A 21,609-nucleotide genomic window follows, 5' to 3' on the forward strand; every position below is an offset into this window, starting at 1 on the left:
GTTTTATGGATCCAAATGGGGTTTTATGGATCCAAATGGGGTTTTATGGGATCCAAATGGGGTTTTATGGGATCCAAATGGGGTTTTATGGGATCCAAATGGGGTTTTATGGGATCCAAATGGGGTTTTATGGGATCCAAATGGGGTTTTATGGGATCCAAATGGGGTTTTAAGGGATCGAAATGGGGTTTTATGGGATCCAAATGGGGTTTTAAGGGATCCAAATGGGGTTTTATGGGATCCAAATGGGGTTTTAAGGGATCCAAATGGGGTTTTAAGGGATCGAAATGGGGTTTTATGGGATCCAAATGGGGTTTTAAGGGATCGAAATGAGGTTTTAAGGGATCGAAATGGGGTTTTAAGGGATCCAAATGGGGTTTTAAGGGATCCAAATGGGGTTTTATGGATCCAAATGGGGTTTTATGGGATCCAAATGGGGTTTTATGGATCCAAATGGGGTTTTATGGGATCCAAATGAAGTTTTATGGGATCCAAATGGGGTTTTATGGGATCCCAATGGGGTTTTATGGGATCCCAATGGGGTTTTAAGGATCCCAATGGGGTTTTAAGGGATCCAAATGGGGTTTTATGGGATCCAAATGGGGTTTTATGGATCCAAATGGGGTTTTATGGGATCCAAATGGGGTTTTAAGGGATCCAAATGGGGTTTTATGGGATCCAAATGGGGTTTTAAGGGATCCAAATGGGGTTTTATGGATCCAAATGGGGTTTTAAGGGATCCAAATGGGGTTTTATGGGATCCAAATGGGGTTTTAAGGACCCAAATGGGGTTTTATGGATCCAAATGGGGTTTTATGGATCCAAATGGGGTTTTATGGGATCCAAATGGGGTTTTATGGGATCCAAATGGGGTTTTATGGGATCCAAATGGGGTTTTAAGGGATCCAAATGGGGTTTTATGGATCCAAATGGGGTTTTATGGGATCCAAATGGGGTTTTATGGGATCCAAATGGGGTTTTATGGGATCCAAATGGGGTTTTAAGGGATCCAAATGGGGTTTTATGGATCCAAATGGGGTTTTATGGGATCCAAATGGGGTTTTATGGGATCCAAATCGGGTTTTATGGGATCCAAATGGGGTTTTATGGGATCCAAATGGGGTTTTAAGGGATCCAAATGGGGTTTTATGGGATCCAAATGGGGTTTTATGGATCCAAATGGGGTTTTATGGGATCCAAATGGGGTTTTATAGGATCCAAATGGGGTTTTAAGGGATCCAAATGGGGTTTTATGGGATCCAAATGGGGTTTTAAGGGATCCAAATCGGGTTTTATGGGATCCAAATGGGGTTTTATGGATCCAAATGGGGTTTTATGGGATCCAAATGGGGTTTTATGGGATCCCAATGGGGTTTTAAGGATCCCAATGGGGTTTTAAGGGATCCAAATGGGGTTTTATGGGATCCAAATGGGGTTTTATGGATCCAAATGGGGTTTTAAGGGATCCAAATGGGGTTTTATGGGATCCAAATGGGGTTTTATGGATCCAAATGGGGTTTTAAGGGATCCAAATGGGGTTTTATGGATCCAAATGGGGTTTTATGGGATCCAAATGGGGTTTTATGGGATCCAAATCGGGTTTTATGGGATCCAAATGGGGTTTTATGGGATCCAAATGGGGTTTTAAGGGATCCAAATGGGGTTTTATGGGATCCAAATGGGGTTTTATGGATCCAAATGGGGTTTTATGGGATCCAAATGGGGTTTTATAGGATCCAAATGGGGTTTTAAGGGATCCAAATGGGGTTTTATGGATCCAAATGGGGTTTTATGGGATCCAAATGGGGTTTTAAGGGATCCAAATCGGGTTTTATGGGATCCAAATGGGGTTTTATGGATCCAAATGGGGTTTTATGGGATCCAAATGGGGTTTTATGGGATCCCAATGGGGTTTTAAGGATCCCAATGGGGTTTTAAGGGATCCAAATGGGGTTTTATGGATCCAAATGGGGTTTTATGGATCCAAATGGGGTTTTATGGATCCAAATGGGGTTTTAAGGGATCCAAATGGGGTTTTATGGGATCCAAATGGGGTTTTATGGATCCAAATGGGGTTTTATGGGATCCAAATGGGGTTTTAAGGACACAAAATGGGGTTTTGAGGGATCCAAATGGGGTTTTATGGGATCCAAATGGGGTTTTAAGGGATCCAAATGGGGTTTTATGGGATCCAAATGGGGTTTTATGGATCCAAATGGGGTTTTATAGGATCCAAATGGGGTTTTAAGGGATCCAAATGGGGTTTTATGGGATCCAAATGGGGTTTTATGGGATCCAAACGGGGTTTTATGGGATCCAAATGGGGTTTTATAGGATCCAAATGGGGTTTTATGGGATCCAAATGGGGTTTTATGGGATCCAAATGGGGTTTTATGGATCCAAATGGGGTTTTATGGATCCAAATGGGGTTTTATAGGATCCAAATGGGGTTTTAAGGGATCCAAATGGGGTTTTATGGGATCCAAATGGGGTTTTATGGGATCCAAACGGGGTTTTATGGGGTCTAAATGGGGTTTTATCGGATCCAATTGGGGTTTTAAGGGATAAAAATGGGGTTTTAAGGGATCCAAATGGGTTTTTATGGGATCCAAATGGGTTTTTATGGGATCCAAATGGGGTTTTATGGGATCCAAATGGGGTTTTATGGGATCCAAATGGGGTTTTAAAGGATCCAAATGGGGTTTTATGGGATCCAAATGGGGTTTTAAGGGATCCAAATGGGGTTTTATGGGATCCAAATGGGGTTTTATGGGATCCAAATGGGGTTTTATTGATCCAAATGGGGTTTTATGGGATCCAAATGGGGTTTTATGGGCACAAAGTGGGTTTTAAAGGACCCAAATGGGATTTATGGGATCCCAAATGGGGTTTTAAGGGACCCAAATGGGGTTTATAGGGGATCCAAATGGGGTTTCAAGGGCACAAAGTGGGGTTTATGGGATCCTAAATGGGGTTTTGAGGGCACAAAGTGGGTTTTAAGGGACCCCAAATGGGGTTTATGGGACCCCAAATGGGGTTTATAGGGGATCCAAATGGGGCTTTATGGGCACAAAGTGGGTTTTAAGGGACCCAAATGAGGTTTATGGGGTCCTAAATGGGGTTTAAAGGACCCAAATGGGGTTTAAAGGGATCCCAAATGGGGTTTAAGGGATCTAAATGGGGTTTATAGGGGATCCCAATGGGGTTTCAAGGGCACAAAGTGGGGTTTATGGGATCCTAAATGGGGTTTTGAGGGCACAAAGTGGGTTTTAAGGGACCCCAAATGGGGTTTATGGGATCCCAAATGGGGTTTATGGGATCTAAATGGGGTTTATAGGGGATCCAAATGGGGTTTAAGAGCACAAATGGGGTTTTAAGGGACCCAAATGAGGTTTATGGGATCCCAAATGGGGTTTAAAGTACCCAAATGGGGTTTATAGGGGATCCAAATGGGGTTTCAAGGGCACAAAGTGGGTTTTAAAGGACCCAAATGAGGTTTATGGGATCCTAAATGGGGTTTAAAGGACCCAAATGGGGTTTCAAGGGCCCTAAATGGGGTTCAAAGGGCACAAAATGGGGTTTATGGGATCCAAATGGGGTTTTAAGGGACCCCAAATGGGGTTTAAGGGACCCAAATGGGGTTTAAGGGACCCAAATGGGGTTTATGGGTCCCTAATGGGGTTTATGGGACCCTAATGGGGTTTCAAGGACCCTAATGGGGTTTATGGGACCCTAATGAGGTTTTATGGGATCCTAATGGGGTTTTATGGGATCCTAAATGGGGTCTATGGGATCCTAAATGGGTTTTAAGGGACCCTAATGGGGGTTTAAGGGACCCAAATGGGGTTTAAGGGCCCCTAATAGGGTTTATGGGACCCTAATGGGGTCTATGGGATCCAAATGGGGTTTATGGGTCCCTAATGGGGTTTATAGGGCACAAAATGGGGTGAAACGAGACGATTTTGGGGCATTTCAGCCCTTCCAACTCACCTTTATTGGCCCTATTTACAATTAAGCTATGAAAAAATTTATACATTATTTACATATTAAATAACAATTAACCCCCCCCCCACCCCATAACATCCCCCCCTTTAAGTTTATGGGGTGGGATAAAGGGATTTTGGGGTGAAACGAGGCGTTTTTGGGGTCCCCAAAATGATGGAAATAGGGGAAATAGCCCCAAAATGACCCTCCCCCCCCCTTTAAATCACCCCAAAACTGAGATTCCCACTCAGAACAGGCTCCAAAATGGGCTTAAAAAGCGAGAAAATGGGAAAAAATAGGCTTCAAAAATGTTAATTTCTGCCCCCCCCCCCCCCCCCAGGCTGCTTAATTAACTCATTAATTAAGCCATTAATACCCTTAATTAGGGGGCAATTAAACCCCAATTCAGCCCCATTTTATTCAACCCCCCCATTTTGGGCTCAATCTACCCCAAATTGGCTCAATTTCCCCCCCCAAAATGACCCTTTTTTGGTGGTTTTTGCCCCATTTCTGACCCCAAATCGTCACTTTTTGGCCCCAAATTGTGGCTCCCCCCCCCCCCATCCATTGTTTATCCCTGAGAGTTCTTTGTTATCCTATGGGGGGTAATGGGATCCTATGGGGTTATATGGGGGGTAATGGGATCCTATGGGGTTATATGGGATCCTATGGGGGGTAATGGGATCCTATGGGGTTATATGGGATCCTATGGGGTTATATGGGGGGTAATGGGATCCTATGGGGTTATATGGGATCCTATAGGGGGTAATGGGATCCTATGGGGTTATATATCCCATATAAGCCCCTATATCCCATATAATCCCTCTATGGGGTCACTATGGGGGTGGGGGGGGTGTTAGGGACTGGGGGGGTGCATTAGGGACCCCTCCCCTCAATGGGGTCAATGTGGGGCGGGACCCCCCCCATATCCCATATAAGCCCCCCCATATCCCATATAATCCCCCTATGGGGTCACTGTGGGGTGGGACCCCCCCCATATAAGCCCACAATGGGGTTAATATGGGGCGGGACCCCCCCAATATCCCATATAAGCCCATTGGGACCCCCTCATATCCCATATAAGCCCCCATATCCCATATAATCCCCCATATCCCATATAATCCCCCATATCCCATATAATCCCCCATATCCCATATAATCCCCCCCATATCCCATATAAGCCCTCTATGGGGTCAGTTGGGGGGTCTGGCCCCATATAAGCCCCCAGTGGGGTCAATGTAGGGTGGGACCCCCCCCATATCCCATATTTGCCCCCTATGGGGTCATTGTGGGGTGGGACCCCCCCCATATCCCATATAAGCCTCCCCATATCCCATATAACCCCCCATACCCCATATAACCCCCATATCCCATATAACCCCCATATCCCATATAAGCCCCCTATATCCCATATAACCCCCCATATCCCATATAACCCCCCATATCCCATATAACCCCCCTATGGGGTCACTGTGGGGTAGGACCCCCCCCATATCCCATATAACCCCCCATATCCCATACAACCCCCCTATGGGGTCATTGTGGGGTAGGACCCCCCCCATACCCCATATAAGCCCCCCCATATCCCATATAACCCCCCTATGGGGTCAATGTGGGGTGGGACCCCCCCCATATCCCATATAAGCCCATATAATCCCCTCCATATCCCATATAAGCCCATATAACCCCCCATATCCCATATAACCCCCTATGGGGTCATTGTGGGGTGGGACCCCCCCCATATCCCATATAACCCCCATATCCCATATAAGCCCCCCCATATCCCATATAACCCCCCATATCCCATATAAGCCCATTGGGACCCCCCATATCCCATATAACCCCCATATCCCATATAACCCCATTGGGACCCCCTATATCCCATATAACCCCTATGGGGTCACTGTGGGGTGGGGGGTGGCCCAGCCCCCCCCAGTTTCTGCAGGCGCCGCCGTCGCAGCTCGGCCGCGTTGGGCTCCCCTTCATCATCCTCCTCTTCCTCACCAGCATCCCCTATGGGGGACATTAACCCGCGTTAATTAGGGGTTAATTAAGGGGTTAATTAGGGTTAATTAAGGGGGGGGTTTAACGTACCTGGGGGAGGCGAAGTGCTGCCGTCTGTGGGGGCTGATGGAGGGGGGGGGTCGTGGGGGGGGGTTTGGGGGGTGGGACGGGGGGAGCTGGGGGGGGGATATAATTAATGATAATTAATCCTAATAATTAATGATAATTAATCCTAATAATTAATGATTATTAATCCTAATCATTAAGGCTTTATGGACCCCCGAAGTTGACCCCCCCCCCCCCCAATGGATCCCATCAGGACCCCATAAAGGTTGATCCTAAAGCTAATGGGGTTTTACCAGGCTGGGACCCCAACCCCATTACTGACCCCAACCCTATTACTGACCCCATTGGTGACCCCAACCCTATTACTGACCCCAACCCCATCACTGACCCCAACCCTATTACTGACCCCAAACATTGAACCCAACCCCAATGGGGACCCCAACCCCATCACTGACCCTATTACTGACCCCAAACATTGACCCCAACCCCATTACTGACCCCAATACCCCATCAATGACCCCATTGGGGACCCCATCCCCAACAGCGACCCCAATCCCAACCCCGATGGGGACCCCAAACCTTCACCACAATCCCATCATTGACCCCAAACATTGACCCCAACCCTATTACAGACCCCATACACCCCATACCCTATAACTGACCCTATAAGACTCCATACCCTATATTGCCCATGATGGTCAGGTACTGGTTGATCTGCATCATGGTGGCCCCATTGATGCCCCCATACCCTATAACTGACCCCATACACCCCATAGTTGATCCCATACCCTATAACTGACCCCATACACCCCATACCCTATTACAGACCCCATTACACACCCCATACACCCCATACCCTATAACTGACCCTATATGGCTCATGACGGTCAGGTACTGGTTGATCTGCACCATGGCGGCCCTATAACTGACCCCATATACCCCATATACCCTATAACTGACCCCATACACCCCATATACCCTATAACTGACCCCATACACCCCATACCCCATTACAGACCCCATTACACACCCCATACACCCCATACCCCATTACAGACCCTATATGTCCCATGACAGTGAGGTACTGGTTGATCTGCACCATGGCGGCCCTATAACTGCCCCCATACACCCCATACACCCTATATACCCTATATCTCATACCCTATATGTCCCATGACGGTGAGGTACTGGTTGATCTGCACCATGGCGGCCCTATAACTGACCCCATACCCTATAACTGACCCTATATACCCCATTACAGACCCTATATGTCCCATGACGGTGAGGTACTGGTTGATCTGCAGCATGGCGGCGTCCAGCAGCGTGTGGATGTTGTGCAGACACTGCAGACGGGCCTCGACGTGACGACGCTCGTGTCCCTCCATGGCCAGTAACTCGTCATCAGTGAGACCCGCAAAGCCAGCGGGGGGAACCGGCATCGGGGGGAGACCTGGGGGTTATATAGGGTTATATAGGATTAATAGGATCATATGGGGTTATATGGGGTTATATGGGGTTATATGGATCAGCTGCCGCTCGTGTCCCTCCATGGCCAACAGCTCGTCATCAGTGAGACCCGCAAAGCCAGCGGGGGGAACAGGCATCGGGGGGAGACCTGGGATCATATAGGATTATATAGGATTAATAGGATCATATAGGATTAATGGGGTTATATGGGGTTATATGGATCAGCTGCCGCTCGTGTCCCTCCATGGCCAGTAACTCGTCATCAGTGAGACCCACAAAGCCAGCGGGGGGAACCGGCATCGGGGGGAGACCTGGGTATATGGGATATTATAGGGTTATATGGGGGTATATGGGGTTATTATGGGGTTATATAGGGTTATATGGGGTTATTATGGGGTTATATGGGGTTATATGGGGTTATATGGGGGTATAATGGGGTTATATGGGGGGTATATGGGGTTATATGGGGTTATATGGGGTTATATGGGGTTATATGGGATCATATGGGATTAATGGGGTTATATGGGGTTATATGGGGTCTATATGGGGTTGTATGGGGTTGTATGGGGTTATATGGGGTTATATGGGGTTATATGGGGGTATATGGGGGTATATGGGGGTATTATGGGGTTATTATGGGGTTATTATGGGGTTATATAGGGTTATACGGGGTTATATGGGGTTATATGGGATTATATGGGGGTATATGGGATCATATGGGGTTATATGGAATCATATGGGGTTATATGGATCAGCTGCCGCTCGTGTCCCTCCATGGCCAACAGCTCATCGTCTGTGAGCCCAGCAAAGCCAGCGGGGGGAACCGGCATCGGGGGGAGACCTGGGGGTTATATGGGATCATATAGGGTAATATGGGATTAATAGGATCATATAGGATTAATGGGGTTATATGGGGTTATATGGGATCGTGTCCCTCCATGGCCAGTAACTCATCGTCTGTAAGGCTGGCAAAGCCAGAGGGGGGGACAGGCATCGGGGGGAGACCTGGGTATATGGGATATTATAGGGTTATATGGGGTTATTATGGGGTTATTATGGGGTTATATGGGGTTATATGGGGTTATATGGGATCGTGTCCCTCCATGGCCAGTAACTCATCGTCTGTAAGGCCGGCAAAGCCAGCGGGGGGGACAGGCATCGGGGGGAGACCTGGGATCATATAGGGTTATATGGGATCATATAGGATCATATAGGATTAATGGGGTTATATGGGGGTATATGGGGGTATATGGGGTTATATTGGGGTATATGGGGTTATATGGGGTTATATGGGGTTATATGGGGTTATATGGGGTTATATGGGGTTATATGGGGTTATATGGGGTTATATGGGATCGTGTCCCTCCATGGCCAGTAACTCATCGTCTGTAAGGCCAGCAAAGCCAGCGGGGGGGACAGGCATCAGGGGCAGACCTGGGGGTTATATAGGATCATATAGGATTAATGGGTTATATGGGGTTATATGGGGGGTAATGGGGTTATATGGGTTTATTATGGGGTTATCAGGGGATAATGGGAACAGCTCATCCACTGTGAGCCCAGCAAAGCCAGTGGGGGGCACCAGCATCGGGGGCAGACCTGGGGGTATATGGGATCCTATGGGGTTATTGGGGGAAAACCCCAACCCCCCCCCCCCCATAATACCCCATAACCTGACCCCAAACCCCCCCAAAACCCCATAACCTGACCCCAAACCCCCCCATAACCCCATAACCTGACCCCAAACCCCCCCAAAACCCCATAACCTGACCCCAAACCCCATAACCTGACCCCAAACCCCCCCAAAACCCCATAACCTGACCCTATAACCCCATAACCTGACCCCAAAACCCCATAACCTGACCCCAAACCCCATAACCTGACCCCAAACCCCCCCAAAACCCCATAACCTGACCCTATAACCCCATAACCTGACCCCATAACCCCATAACCTGACCCCAAAACCCCCCAAAACCCCATAACCCCCCCATAACCCCATAACCTGACCCCATAACCCCCCTATAACCCCATAACCTGCCCCCAAACCCCATAACCTGCCCCCAAACCCCATAAGCTGCCCCCAAACCCCATAACTTGACCCCAAACCCCCCAAAACCCCATAACCTGACCCCAAACCCCCCATAACCCCATAACCTGACCCCAAACCCCCCCCAAAACCCCATAACCTGACCCCAAACCCCCCATAATCCCATAACCTGACCCCAAACCCCATAACCTGACCCCAAACCCCCCCCAAAACCCCATAACCTGACCCCAAACCCCATAAGCTGCCCCCAAACCCCATAACCTGACCCCAAACCCCATAACCTGCCCCATAATCCCATAACCTGCCCCCAAACCCCATAACCTGACCCCAAACCCCCCCAAAACCCCATAACCTGACCCCAAAACCCATAACCTGACCCCAAACCCCATAACCTGACCCTATAACCCCATAACCTGACCCCAAAACCCCATAACCTGACCCCAAACCCCCCATAACCCCATAACCTGACCCCAAACCCCCCGAAAACCCCATAACCTGCACCAAAACCCCATAACCTGACCCCAAACCCCCACATAACCCCATAACCTGACCCCAAACCCCATAACCTGACCCCAAACCCCCACATAACCCCATAACCTGCCCCCAAACCCCATAACCTGACCCCATAACCCCCCCAAACCCCCATAACCTGCCCTCAAACCCCCATAACCTGCCCCCATAACCCCATAACCTGACCCCAAACCCCATAACCTGCCCCATAACCCCATAACCTGACCCCAAACCCCATAACCTGACCCTATAACCCCATAACCTGACCCCAAACCCCATAACCTGCCCCATAACCCCAAAACCCCATAAGCTGCCCCATAACCCCATAACCTGACCCCAAACCCCATAACCTGACCCCAAACCCCATAACCTGCCCCATAACCCCCCTATAACCCCATAACCCGCCCCATAACCCCACAGTCACTGACCGAATAGGGGTGGCCATGGCAGCCCCATCCAGGGGGGGGGCAGCACAAAACCCGGAGCTGCCGCGGTTCCGTCCGACCCGGAGCCACCGTCCCCGGATCTGGTGGAGGCTGCAGGGTCACAATGGGGTTAATGGGGTTTAATAGGGTCACAATGGGGTTAATGGGGTTTAATGGGGTTTAATGGGGGTTAATGGGAGTTAATGGGGTCACAATGGGGTTAATGGGGTTTAATGGGGTCACAATGGGGCTAATGGGGTTTAATAGGGTCACAATGGGGTTAATGGGGTTTAATGGGGTCACAATGGGGTTAATGGGGGTTAATGGGGTTAATGGGGTTTAATGGGGTCACAATGGGGTTAATGGGATTTTAATGGGGTTTAATAGGGTCACAATGGGGTTAATGGGGTTTTAATGGTGTTTTATGGGGTCACAATGGGGTTAATGGGGTTTAATAGGGTCACAATGGGGCATTAATGGGGTTTTAATGGGGGCTAATGGGGTTTTATGGGGTCACAATGGGGTGTTAATGGGGTTTTAATGGGGTCACAATGGGGTTAATGGGGTTTAATAGGGTCACAATGGGGTTAATGGGGTTTAAATGGGGTCACAATGGGGTTAATGGGGTTTAATAGGGTCACAATGGGGTGTTAATGGGGTTTAATGGGGTTTTATAGGGTCACAATGGGTTTAATGGGGTTTAATGGGGTTTAATGGGGTTTAATAGGGTCACAATGGGGTGTTAATGGGGTTTTATGGGGTTTAATGGGGGTTAATGGGGTTAATAGGGTCACAATGGGGCTAATGGGGGTTAATGGGGTCACAATGGGGTTAATGGGGTTTAATAGGGTCACAATGGGGGTTAATGGGGGTTAATGGGGTCACAATGGGGGTTAATGGGGGTTAATGGGGTCACAATGGGGTTAATGGGGTTTAATAGGGTCACAATGGGGTTAATGAGGTTTTAATGGGGTTTTATAGGGTCACAATGGGGTTAATGGGGTTTAATAGGGTCACAATGGGGTTAATGGGGTTTAATAGGGTCACAATAGGGTTTAATGGGGTTTAATAGGGTCACAATGGGGTTAATGAGGTTTTATGGGGTTTAATGGGGTTTAATGGGGGTTAATGGGGTCACAATGGGGTTAATGGGGTTTTAATGGGGTCACAATGGGGTTAATGGGGTTTTATGGGGTGTTAATGGGGTCACAGTGGGGTGTTAATGGGTCTTAATGGGGTTTAATGGGGGTTAATGGGGTCACAATGGGGTGTTAATGGGTCTTAATGGGGTTTAATGGGGTTTTAATGGGGTTTAATGGCGGCTAATTGGGTTTAATGGGTGTTAATGGCATTCAATGGGGTCACAATGGGGTGTTAATGGGGTCTTAATGGGGTTTAATGGGTGTTAATGGGGTTTAATGGGGTGTTAATGGGTCTTAAAGGGGTTTAATAAGGGTTAATGGGGTTTAATGGGGTTTTATGGGGTTTAATGGGGTCACAATGGGGTGTTAATGGGGTTTAATGGGGGCTAATGGGGTTTTATGGGGTTTAATGGGGGCTAATGGGGTTTAATGAGGGTTAATGGGGTTTAATAGGGTTTTAATGTGGTTTAATGGGGTCACAATGGGGTGTTAATGGGGTATAATGGGGTTAATGGGGTCACAATTGGTTGTTAATGGGTGTTAATGTGGCTTAATGAGGGTTAATGGGGTCACAATGGGGTTAATGGGGTTTAATAGGGTCACAATGGGGTTAATGGGGTTTTAATGGGGTTTTATAGGGTCACAATGGGGTTTTAATGGGGTTAATGGGGGCTAATTGGGTTTAATGGGTGTTAATGGCATTCAATGGGGTCACAATGGGGTGTTAATGGGGTTTAATGGGGTTTAATGGGTGTTAATGGGGTTTAATGGGGTGTTAATGGGTCTTAAAGGGGTTTAATAAGGGTTAATGGGGTTTAATGGGGTCTTAATAGGGTTTAATGGGGTTTTATGGGGTGTTAATGGGGTCACAATGGGGTGTTAATGGGTCTTAATGGGGTATAATGAGGGTTAATGGGGGTTAATGGGGTCACAATGGGGTGTTAATGGGGTGTCAATGACCCCATAATAGTAATGGGGTTTGATGTGGGTCGGATGTTAATGGGGTGTCAATGGGGTGTCAATGACCCCATAATAGTAATGGGGTTTGATGTGGGTCGGATGTTAATGGGGTGTCAATGGGGTGTCAATGACCCCATAATAGTAATGGGGTTTGATGTGGGTCGGATGTTAATGGGGTGTCAATGGGGTGTCAATGACCCCATAATAGTAATGGGGTTTGATGTGGGTCGGATGTTAATGGGGTGTCAATGGGGTGTCAATGACCCCATAATAGTAATGGGGTTTGATGTGGGTCGGATGTTAATGGGTGTTAATGGGGTGTCAATGGCCCCATAAGAGTAATGGGGTTTGATGTGGGTCGGATGTTAATGGGTGTTAATGGGGTGTTAATGGGGTGTCAATGACCCCATAATAGTAATGGGGTTTGATGTGGGTCGGATGTTAATGGGGTGTGAATGACCCTATAATAGTAATGGGGTTTGATGTGGGTCGGATGTTAATGGGTGTTAATGGGTGTTAATGGGGTGTCAATGACCCCATAACAGTAATGGGGTTTGATGTGGGTCGGATGTTAATGGGGTGTCAATGACCCCATAATAGTAATGGGGTTTGATGTGGGTAGGATGTTAATGGGTGTTAATGGGGTGTCAATGGGGTGTCAATGACCCCATAATAGTAATGGGGTTTGATGTGGGTCGGACTCACCTGCTGTGGGGCTGTCGGGGTTTTGGGGTCCGTGTGCTCCGGGCATTGGAGGGAACGGAGCCATGGGGGGCCAGAATGGGAACAGCCCAGGGGGAAAAGGGGGCAGCATCCCCTGCGGGACTGTAATGGGGTCAGAGGGGTTAGAGACACTATGGGGTCCCATAGCCCTAAAGGGACCCCATAGCCCTGAATCCCAAAGGGACCCCATAGACACAAAGGGATCCTATAGCCCTTAACCCTAAAGGGACCCCATAGACACAAAGGGACCCCATAGACACAAAGGGACCCCATAGCCATAAAGGGACCCCATAGACACTAAGGGACCCCATAGACACTAAGGGACCCCATAGACACAAAGGGGACCCCATAGACACAAAGGGATCCTATAGCCCTAAAGGGACCCCATAGACACAAAGGGACCCCATAGACACAAAGGGACCCCATAGACACTAAGGGACCCCATAGACACAAAGGGACCCCATAGACACAAAGGGACCCCATAGACACAAAGGGACCCCATAGACACAAAGGGATCCTATAGCCCTAAAGGGACCCCATAGACACTAAGGGACCCCATAGACACTAAGGGATCCTATAGCCATAAAGGGACCCCATAGACACTAAGGGACCCCATAGACACAAAGGGACCCCATAGACACAAAGGGACCCCATAGCCACAAAGGGACCCCATAGACACTAAGGGACCCCATAGCACCAAAGGGACCCCATAGCCATAAAGGGACCCCATAGACACTAAGGGACCCATAGCCACAAAGGGACCCCATAGACACTAAGGGACCCCATAGACACTAAGGGACCCCATAGACACTAAGGGACCCCATAGACACTAAGGGATCCTATAGCCCTAAAGGGACCCCATAGCCCTAAAGGGACCCCATAGACACAAAGGGACCCCATAGACACTAAGGGACCCCATAGACACTAAGGGACCCCATAGACACTAAGGGATCCTATAGCCATAAAGGGACCCCATAGACACTAAGGGACCCCATAGACACAAAGGGACCCCATAGACACTAAGGGACCCCATAGACACTAAGGGACCCCATAGACACTACGGGACCCCATAGCCACAAAGGGACCCCATAGACACTAAGGGACCCCATAGACATAAAGGGACCCCATAGACACAAAGGGACCCCATAGCCCTTAACCCTAAAGGGACCCCATAGCCACAAAGGGACCCCATAGACACAAAGGGACCTTATAGCCCTAAAGGGACCCCATAGCCCTAAAGGGACCCCATAGCCACAAAGGGACCCCATAGACACTAAGGGACCCCATAGACACTAAGGGACCCACAGCCCTAAAGGGACCCCATAGACACAAAGGGCCCCATAGACACAAAGGGCCCCATAGACACAAAGGGCCCCATAGACACAAAGGGATCCTATAGACACAAAGGGACCCCATAGACACTAAGGGACCCCATAGACACTAAGGGACCCCATAGACACTAAGGGACCCCATAGACACTAAGGGACCCCATAGACACTAAGGGATCCTATAGCCCTAAAGGGACCCCATAGACATAAAGGGACCCCATAGCCACAAAGGGACCCCATAGACACTAAGGGACCCCATAGCCACAAAGGGACCCCATAGACACTAAGGGACCCCATAGCCACAAAGGGACCCCATAGACACTAAGGGACCCCATAGACACAAAGGGACCCCATAGACATAAAGGGACCCCATAGACATAAAGGGACCCCATAGACACAAAGGGACCCCATAGACATAAAGGGACCCCATAGACATAAAGGGACCCCATAGACACAAAGGGACCCCATAGACACTAAGGGATCCCATAGACATAAAGGGACCCCATAGCCCTAAAGGGACCCCATAGCCCCAAAGGGACCCCATAGCCCTTAACCCTAAAGGGACCCCATAGACACAAAGGGACCCCATAGCCCTAAAGGGGTCCCATAGCCCTAAAGGGACCCCATAGCCCCAAAGGGACCCCATAGCCCTTAACCCTAAAGGGACCCTATAGCCCTAAAGGGATCCTATAGCCCTAAAGGGACCCCATAGCCCCCCAAAGGGACCCCATAGCCCCAAAGGGACCCCATAGCCCCCCAAAGGGACCCCATAGCCCCCCAAAGGGATCCTATAACCCCAAAGGGACCCCAGACCCCAATAAGGACAACCCATTCGGGCCGCTCACAGTTTTGGGGCTGAGCCCCCGGGGGGTTTTGGGGGGGGGCCGGGTTCTGCTCAGCAGCTTCGGGACCCCACAGCCCTAAAAGGACCCACAGCCCCAAAGGGACCCCATAACCCCAAAGGGACCCCATAGCCCTAAAGGGACCCCATAGCCCTGAGCCCCAAAGGGACCCCATAGCCCCAAAGGGACCCCATAGCCCCAAAGGGATCCTATAGCCCTAAATGGACCCCATAGCCCCAAAAGGGACCCCATAGCCCTTAACCCTAAAGGGATCCTATAACCCCAAAGGGACCCCATAGCCCTAAAGGGATCCTATAGCCCCAAAGGGACCCTATAGCCCTAAAAGGACCCCACAACCTCAAAAGGACCCCATAGCCCTAAAGGGGGTCCTATAGCCCTAAAGGGACCCCATAACCCCAAAAGGGACCCCATAACCCCAAAGGGACCCCATAACCCCAAAGGGGGTCCTACAGCCCTAAAGGGACCCCATAGCCCCAAAGGGACCCCATAGCCCTGAGCCCCAAAGGGATCCTATAGCCCTTAACCCTAAAGGGACCCCATAGCCACAAAGGGACCCCATAAGCCCCAAAGGGACCCCATAGCCCTAAAGGGACCCCATAGACACAAAGGGACCCCATAGACACAAAGGGACCCCATAGACACTAAGGGACCCCATAGACACTAAGGGACCCCATAGACACTAAGGGACCCCATAGCCCTGAATCCCAAAGGGACCCCATAGACACAAAAGGATCCTATAGCCCTTAACCCTAAAGGGATCCTATAACCCCAAAGGGACCCCATAGCCCTAAAGGGACCCCATAGCCCCAAAGGGACCCCATAGCCCCAAAGGGACCCCATAGCCCCAAAGGGACCCCATAGCCCTTAACCCTAAAGGGACCCCATAACCCCAAAGGGACCCCACAACCCCAAAAGGACCACATAGCCCCGAATCCCAAAGGGACCCCATAGCCCTTAACCCTAAAGGGACCCCATAGCCCTAAAAGGACCCCATAGCCCCAAAGGGACCCCATAGCCCTTAACCCTAAAGGGACCCCATAGCCCTAAAAGGACCCCATAGCCCCAAAGGGACCCCATAGCCCTTAACCCTAAAGGGACCCCACAGCCCCAAAGGGACCCCATAGCCCTTAACCCTAAAGGGATCCTATAGCCCCAAAGGGATCCTATAGCGCTAAAGGGACCCCATAACCCCAAAGGGATCCTATAACCCCAAAGGGACCCCATAGCCCTAGAGAGACCCCATAGCCCCAACAGGACCCCATAGCCCCAAAGGGACCCCATAGCCCTGAGCCCCAAAGGGATCCTATAGCCCTACAGGGACCCCATAACCCCATAGGGACCCTATATGCCTTAACCCTAAAGGGACCCCATAGCCCCCCAAAAGGATCCTATAGCCCTAAAGGGACCCCATAGCCCCAAAGGGATCCTATAACCCCAAAGGGACCCCAGACCCCAATAAGGCCAACCCATTCGAGCCGCTCACAGTTTTGGGGCTGAGCCCCCGGGGGGTTTTGGGGGGGGGCCGGGTTCTGCTCAGCAGCTTCGGGACCCCACAGCCCTAAAAGGACCCACAACCCCAAAGGGACCCCATAGCCCCAAAGGGACCCCATAGCCCTAAAGGGTCCCCATAACCCCATAGGGACCCTATATCCCTTAACCCTAAAGGGATCCTATAGCCCTAAAGGGACCCCATAGCTCCAAAGGGACCCCATAACCCTGAGCCCCAAAGGGGGTCCTATAGCCCCAAAGGGACCCCATAGCCCTGAGCCCCAAAGGGGGTCCTATAGCCCTAAAGGGACCCCATAGCCCTAAAGGGACCCCATAGCCCCAAAGGGACCCCATAGCCCTAAAGGGGTCCCATAGCCCTAAAGGGACCCCATAGCCCTTAACCCTAAAGGGACCCCATAGCCCTAAAAGGACCCCATAGCCCCAAAGGGACCCCAGACCCAATAAGGAAAACCCATTTGGGCCGCTCACAGTTTTGGGGCTGAGCCCCCGGGGGGTTTTGTGGGGGGGCCGGGTTCTGCTCAGCAGCTTCGGGTTGAGGTTGTGGGGGGAGGGAAGCACGAAGAACATCCATCCTACACGTGGGGCAGGTCTGCTGCCTCTGGAACCACGACCTCAGGCAGCTGTTACAACACAGAGACCCTATTAACCCCATGGACCCCATATTAACCCCATGGACCCCATATTAACCCCATGGACCCCATAACCTTCAATAGGGGACCCCATAACGGCCCTACAAACCTGGTGTGGAAGATGTGGTTGCAGGGCAGACGTTTGGCCCCCGTCACCATTTCTTCCCTGCAGATGATGCAGACGTTGTCCATGGATTGAAGCTCCTCCGGGGTGGCATCGGGGTAACTGGGATGTAAGGGGATAAAAGGGGAGATTCAGCCCCAAAATGAGACAAAAACAGCCCAAAATGAGACAAATCCGGCCCAAATTTAGACAAATCCAGCCCAAAATGAGACAAAAACAACCCAAAAACAACCCAAAACCATCCTGACCCCAAATCCAGCCCAAAATGAGCCCAAATCCAACCCAAAAACAACCCTAAATGCACCCCAAGACCATCCCGACCCCAAATCCACCCCAAATCCAGCCCAAATCCAACCCAAAATGAGACAAAACCAGCCCCAAACCAACCCAAAAACATCCCGACCCCAAATCCAGCCCAAATCCAGCCCAAAATGAGCCCAAATCCAACCCAAAATGACCCCAAAATGAGCCGAAACCACCCCAAAATGAGACAAATCCAGCCCAAAATGAGCCCAAATCCAACCCAAAACCACCCCAAAATGAGCCTAAATCAACCCAAAATGAGACAAATCCAGCCCAAAACTACCCCAAATCCAACCCAAAACCAACCCAAAACCATCCTGACCCCAAATCCAACCCAAAATGACAGTAAACCAGCCCAAAAACAACCCTAAATGCACCCCAAGACCATCCCGACCCCAAATCCAGCCCAAATCCAACCCAAAATGATCCCAAATCCACTCCAAAACCACCCCAAAATGAGACAAATCCAGCCCCAAACTACCCCAAATCCAACCCAAAACCAACCCAAAACCATCCTGACCCCAAATCCAGCCCAAAATGAGACAAATCCAACCCAAAATGAGCCCACAATGACCCTAAACCACCCCAAAATGACCCCAAATCCACCTCAAAACTACCCCAAATCCACTCCAAAAAGACCCCAAATCCAACCCAAACCCACCCTGACCCCAAATCCAACCCAAAACCATCCCAAATCCAGCCCCAAACCACCCCAAAATGACCCCAAATCCAGCCCAAAATGACCCCAAATCCACCTCAAAACTACCCCAAATCCAACCCAAAATCACCCCAAATCCAACCCTAAAAGACCCCAAATCCAACCCAAACCCACCCCAAACCCACCCCGACCCCAAATCCAACCCAAACCCACCCCAAAATGACCCCAAACCCAACCCAAAACCACCCTGACCCCAAATCCAGCCCAAAACCAGCCCAAATCCACTCCAAAAAGACCCCAAATCCAACCCAAACCCACCCTGACCCCAAATCCAACCCAAAACCATCCCAAATCCAACCCAAAATGACCCCAAATCCAGCCCAAAACTACCCCAAATCCAACCCAAAATCACCCCAAATCCAACCCTAAAAGACCCCAAATCCAACCCAAACCCACCCTGACCCCAAATCCAACCCAAAACCATCCTGACCCCAAATCCACCCCAAATCCAACCCAAAACCACCCTGACCCCAAATCCAACCCAAAACCACCCTGACCCCAAAATGAGCCCAAATCCAACCCAAAACCATCCTGACCCCAAATCCAACCCAAAATAACCCCAAAACAACCCCAAATCCACCCCAAATCCAACCCAAATCATCCCGACCCCAAAATGAGCCCAAATCCAACCCAAAACCATCCTGACCCCAAATCCAACCCAAAATAACCCCAAAACAACCCCAAATCCACCCCAAATCCAACCCAAATCCACCCCGACCCCAAAATGAGCCCAAATCCAACCCAAAACCACCCCAAAAAGACCCCAAATCCAACCCAAAACCACCCCAAATCCACCCCAAATCCAACCCAAAACCACCCTGACCCCAAATCCACCCGAAATCCACCCCAAAACCACCCCAAAATGACCCCAAATCCAACCCAAAACCATCCCAAATCCACCCCAAAACCACCTCAAAATGACCCCAAATCCACCCCAAACCCACCCGACCCCAAACCCACCCCAAATCCAACCCAAAACCACCCCAAAATGAGCCCAAATCCAACCCAAAACCATCCCAAATCCAGCCCAAAATGAGCCCAAATCCAACCCAAAACCATCCCAAATCCAGCCCAAAATGAGCCCAAATCCAACCCAAAACCATCCCGACCCCAAATCCACCCCAAATCCAGCCCAAATCCACCCCAAAATGACCCCAAAATGAGCCCAAAACCACCCCAAAATGAGCCCAAATCCAACCCAAAACCATCCCAACCCCAAATCCAACCCAAAACAACCCCAAAACTACCCTGACCCCAAAACCACCCCAAATTCAACCCAAAACCACCCCAAAATGAGCCCAAATCCAACCCAAACCCACCCCGACCCCAAATCCACCCCAAATCCACCCCAAAACTACCCCAAAATGACCCCAAATCCAACCCAAAATAACCCCAAATCCACCCCAAACCCACCCCATAACGACCCCAAACCCACCCCGTAACGACCCCAAACCCACCCCGACCCCAAACCCACCCCATAACGACCCCAAACCCACCCCATAGGGACCCCAAACCCACCCCATAACGACCCCAAATCCACCCCATAACGACCCCAAACCCACCCCATAATGACCCCAAACCCACCCCACAACGACCCCAAACCCACCCCATAGGGACCCCAAACCCACCCCATCCTGACCCCAAACCCACCCCATCCTGACCCCAAACCCACCCCATAACGACCCCAAATCCACCCCATAGCGACCCCAAACCCACCCCATAACGACCCCAAATCCACCCCATAACACCCCAAACCCACCCCGTAACGACCCCAAACCCACCCCACAACGACCCCAAACCCACCCCATAACACCCCAAACCCACCCCGTAACGACCCCAAACCCACCCCATAACGACCCCAAACCCACCCCATCCCGACCCCAAACCCACCCCGTAACGACCCCAAACCCACCCCATAACACCCCAAACCCACCCCATAACACCCCAAACCCACCCCATAACGACCCCAAACCCACCCCGACCCCAATTCCAACCCAAATCCACCCCAAAACCACCCCAAAATGACCCCAAATCCACCCCAAACCCACCCCGACCCCAAACCCACCCCAAAACCAACCAAAATGAGCCCAAATCCAGCCCAAAATGACCATAAACCACCCCAAAATGACCCCAAATCCACCTCAAAACTACCCCAAATCCAACCCAAAATGACCCCAAATCCACTCCAAAAAGACCCCAAATCCAACCCAAACCCACCCCGACCCCAAATCCACCCCAAATCCAGCCCAAAACTACCCCAAATCCAACCCAAAATCACCCCAAATCCAACCCAAAATCACCCCAAATCCAACCCAAAATGAGCCCAACCCCAATTCCACCCCAAATCCAACGTGAAAATCACCCCAAAATGACCCCAAATCCACCCCAAAACTACCCCAAATCCAACCCAAAATCACCCCAAATCCACTCCAAAAAGACCCCAAATCCAACCCAAAATGACCCAAAATGAGCCTAAAACCACCCCAAAATGACCCCAAATCCAACCCAAAATGACCCAAAATGAGCCTAAAACCACCCCAAAATGACCCCAAATCCAACCCAAAACCACCCCAAATCCATCCCAAAACCACCCCAAATCCACCCCAAATCCAACCCAAAACCACCCTGACCCCAAATCCACCCCAAAACTACCCCAAAATGTCCCCAAATCCAACCCAAAAACACCCCAAATCCAACCCAAAATGACCCCAAATCCAACCCAAAATGACCCCAAATCCAACCCAAAACCACCCCAAATCCAACCCCAAACAAACCACCCTGACCCCAAATCCAACCCAAATTTACCC

The 21,609-nt window shown here is 50.2% G+C and overlaps 1 protein-coding gene across 7 annotated transcripts in view; it reads right to left on the minus strand.

The window, feature by feature from the left end:
- Positions 1-3,960: 3,960 nt before the first annotated feature.
- Positions 3,961-21,609, minus strand: part of SYVN1 (synoviolin 1) — a 50,737-nt gene continuing 33,088 nt past the window's right edge. For 4 of the 7 annotated variants that reach the window (XM_085535131.1, XM_085535134.1, XM_085535128.1 and 1 more), the window contains 7 exons: positions 17,767-17,883; positions 17,497-17,648; positions 13,311-13,430; positions 10,507-10,614; positions 7,318-7,504; positions 6,079-6,164; positions 3,961-5,997 (listed from right to left, as the gene is read on the minus strand). In XM_085535131.1, the coding sequence (XP_085391257.1) occupies positions 5,885-5,997; positions 6,079-6,164; positions 7,318-7,504; positions 10,507-10,614; positions 13,311-13,430; positions 17,497-17,648; positions 17,767-17,883 (883 nt within the window). In that variant the 3' untranslated portion in view covers positions 3,961-5,884. Of the gene's footprint in view, positions 5,998-6,078; positions 6,165-7,317; positions 7,505-8,228; positions 8,363-8,612; positions 8,692-10,506; positions 10,615-13,310; positions 13,431-17,496; positions 17,649-17,766; positions 17,884-21,609 lie in introns of those variants that run through there. The other 3 variants (XM_085535129.1, XM_085535132.1, XM_085535133.1) reach the window with 3 other exon arrangements.

This window comes from Coturnix japonica, unplaced genomic scaffold (assembly GCF_054131305.1).
Source record: "Coturnix japonica strain WE unplaced genomic scaffold, WE-NBRP24 Scf109, whole genome shotgun sequence".
In the NCBI taxonomy this organism is placed as follows: domain Eukaryota; kingdom Metazoa; phylum Chordata; class Aves; order Galliformes; family Phasianidae; genus Coturnix; species Coturnix japonica.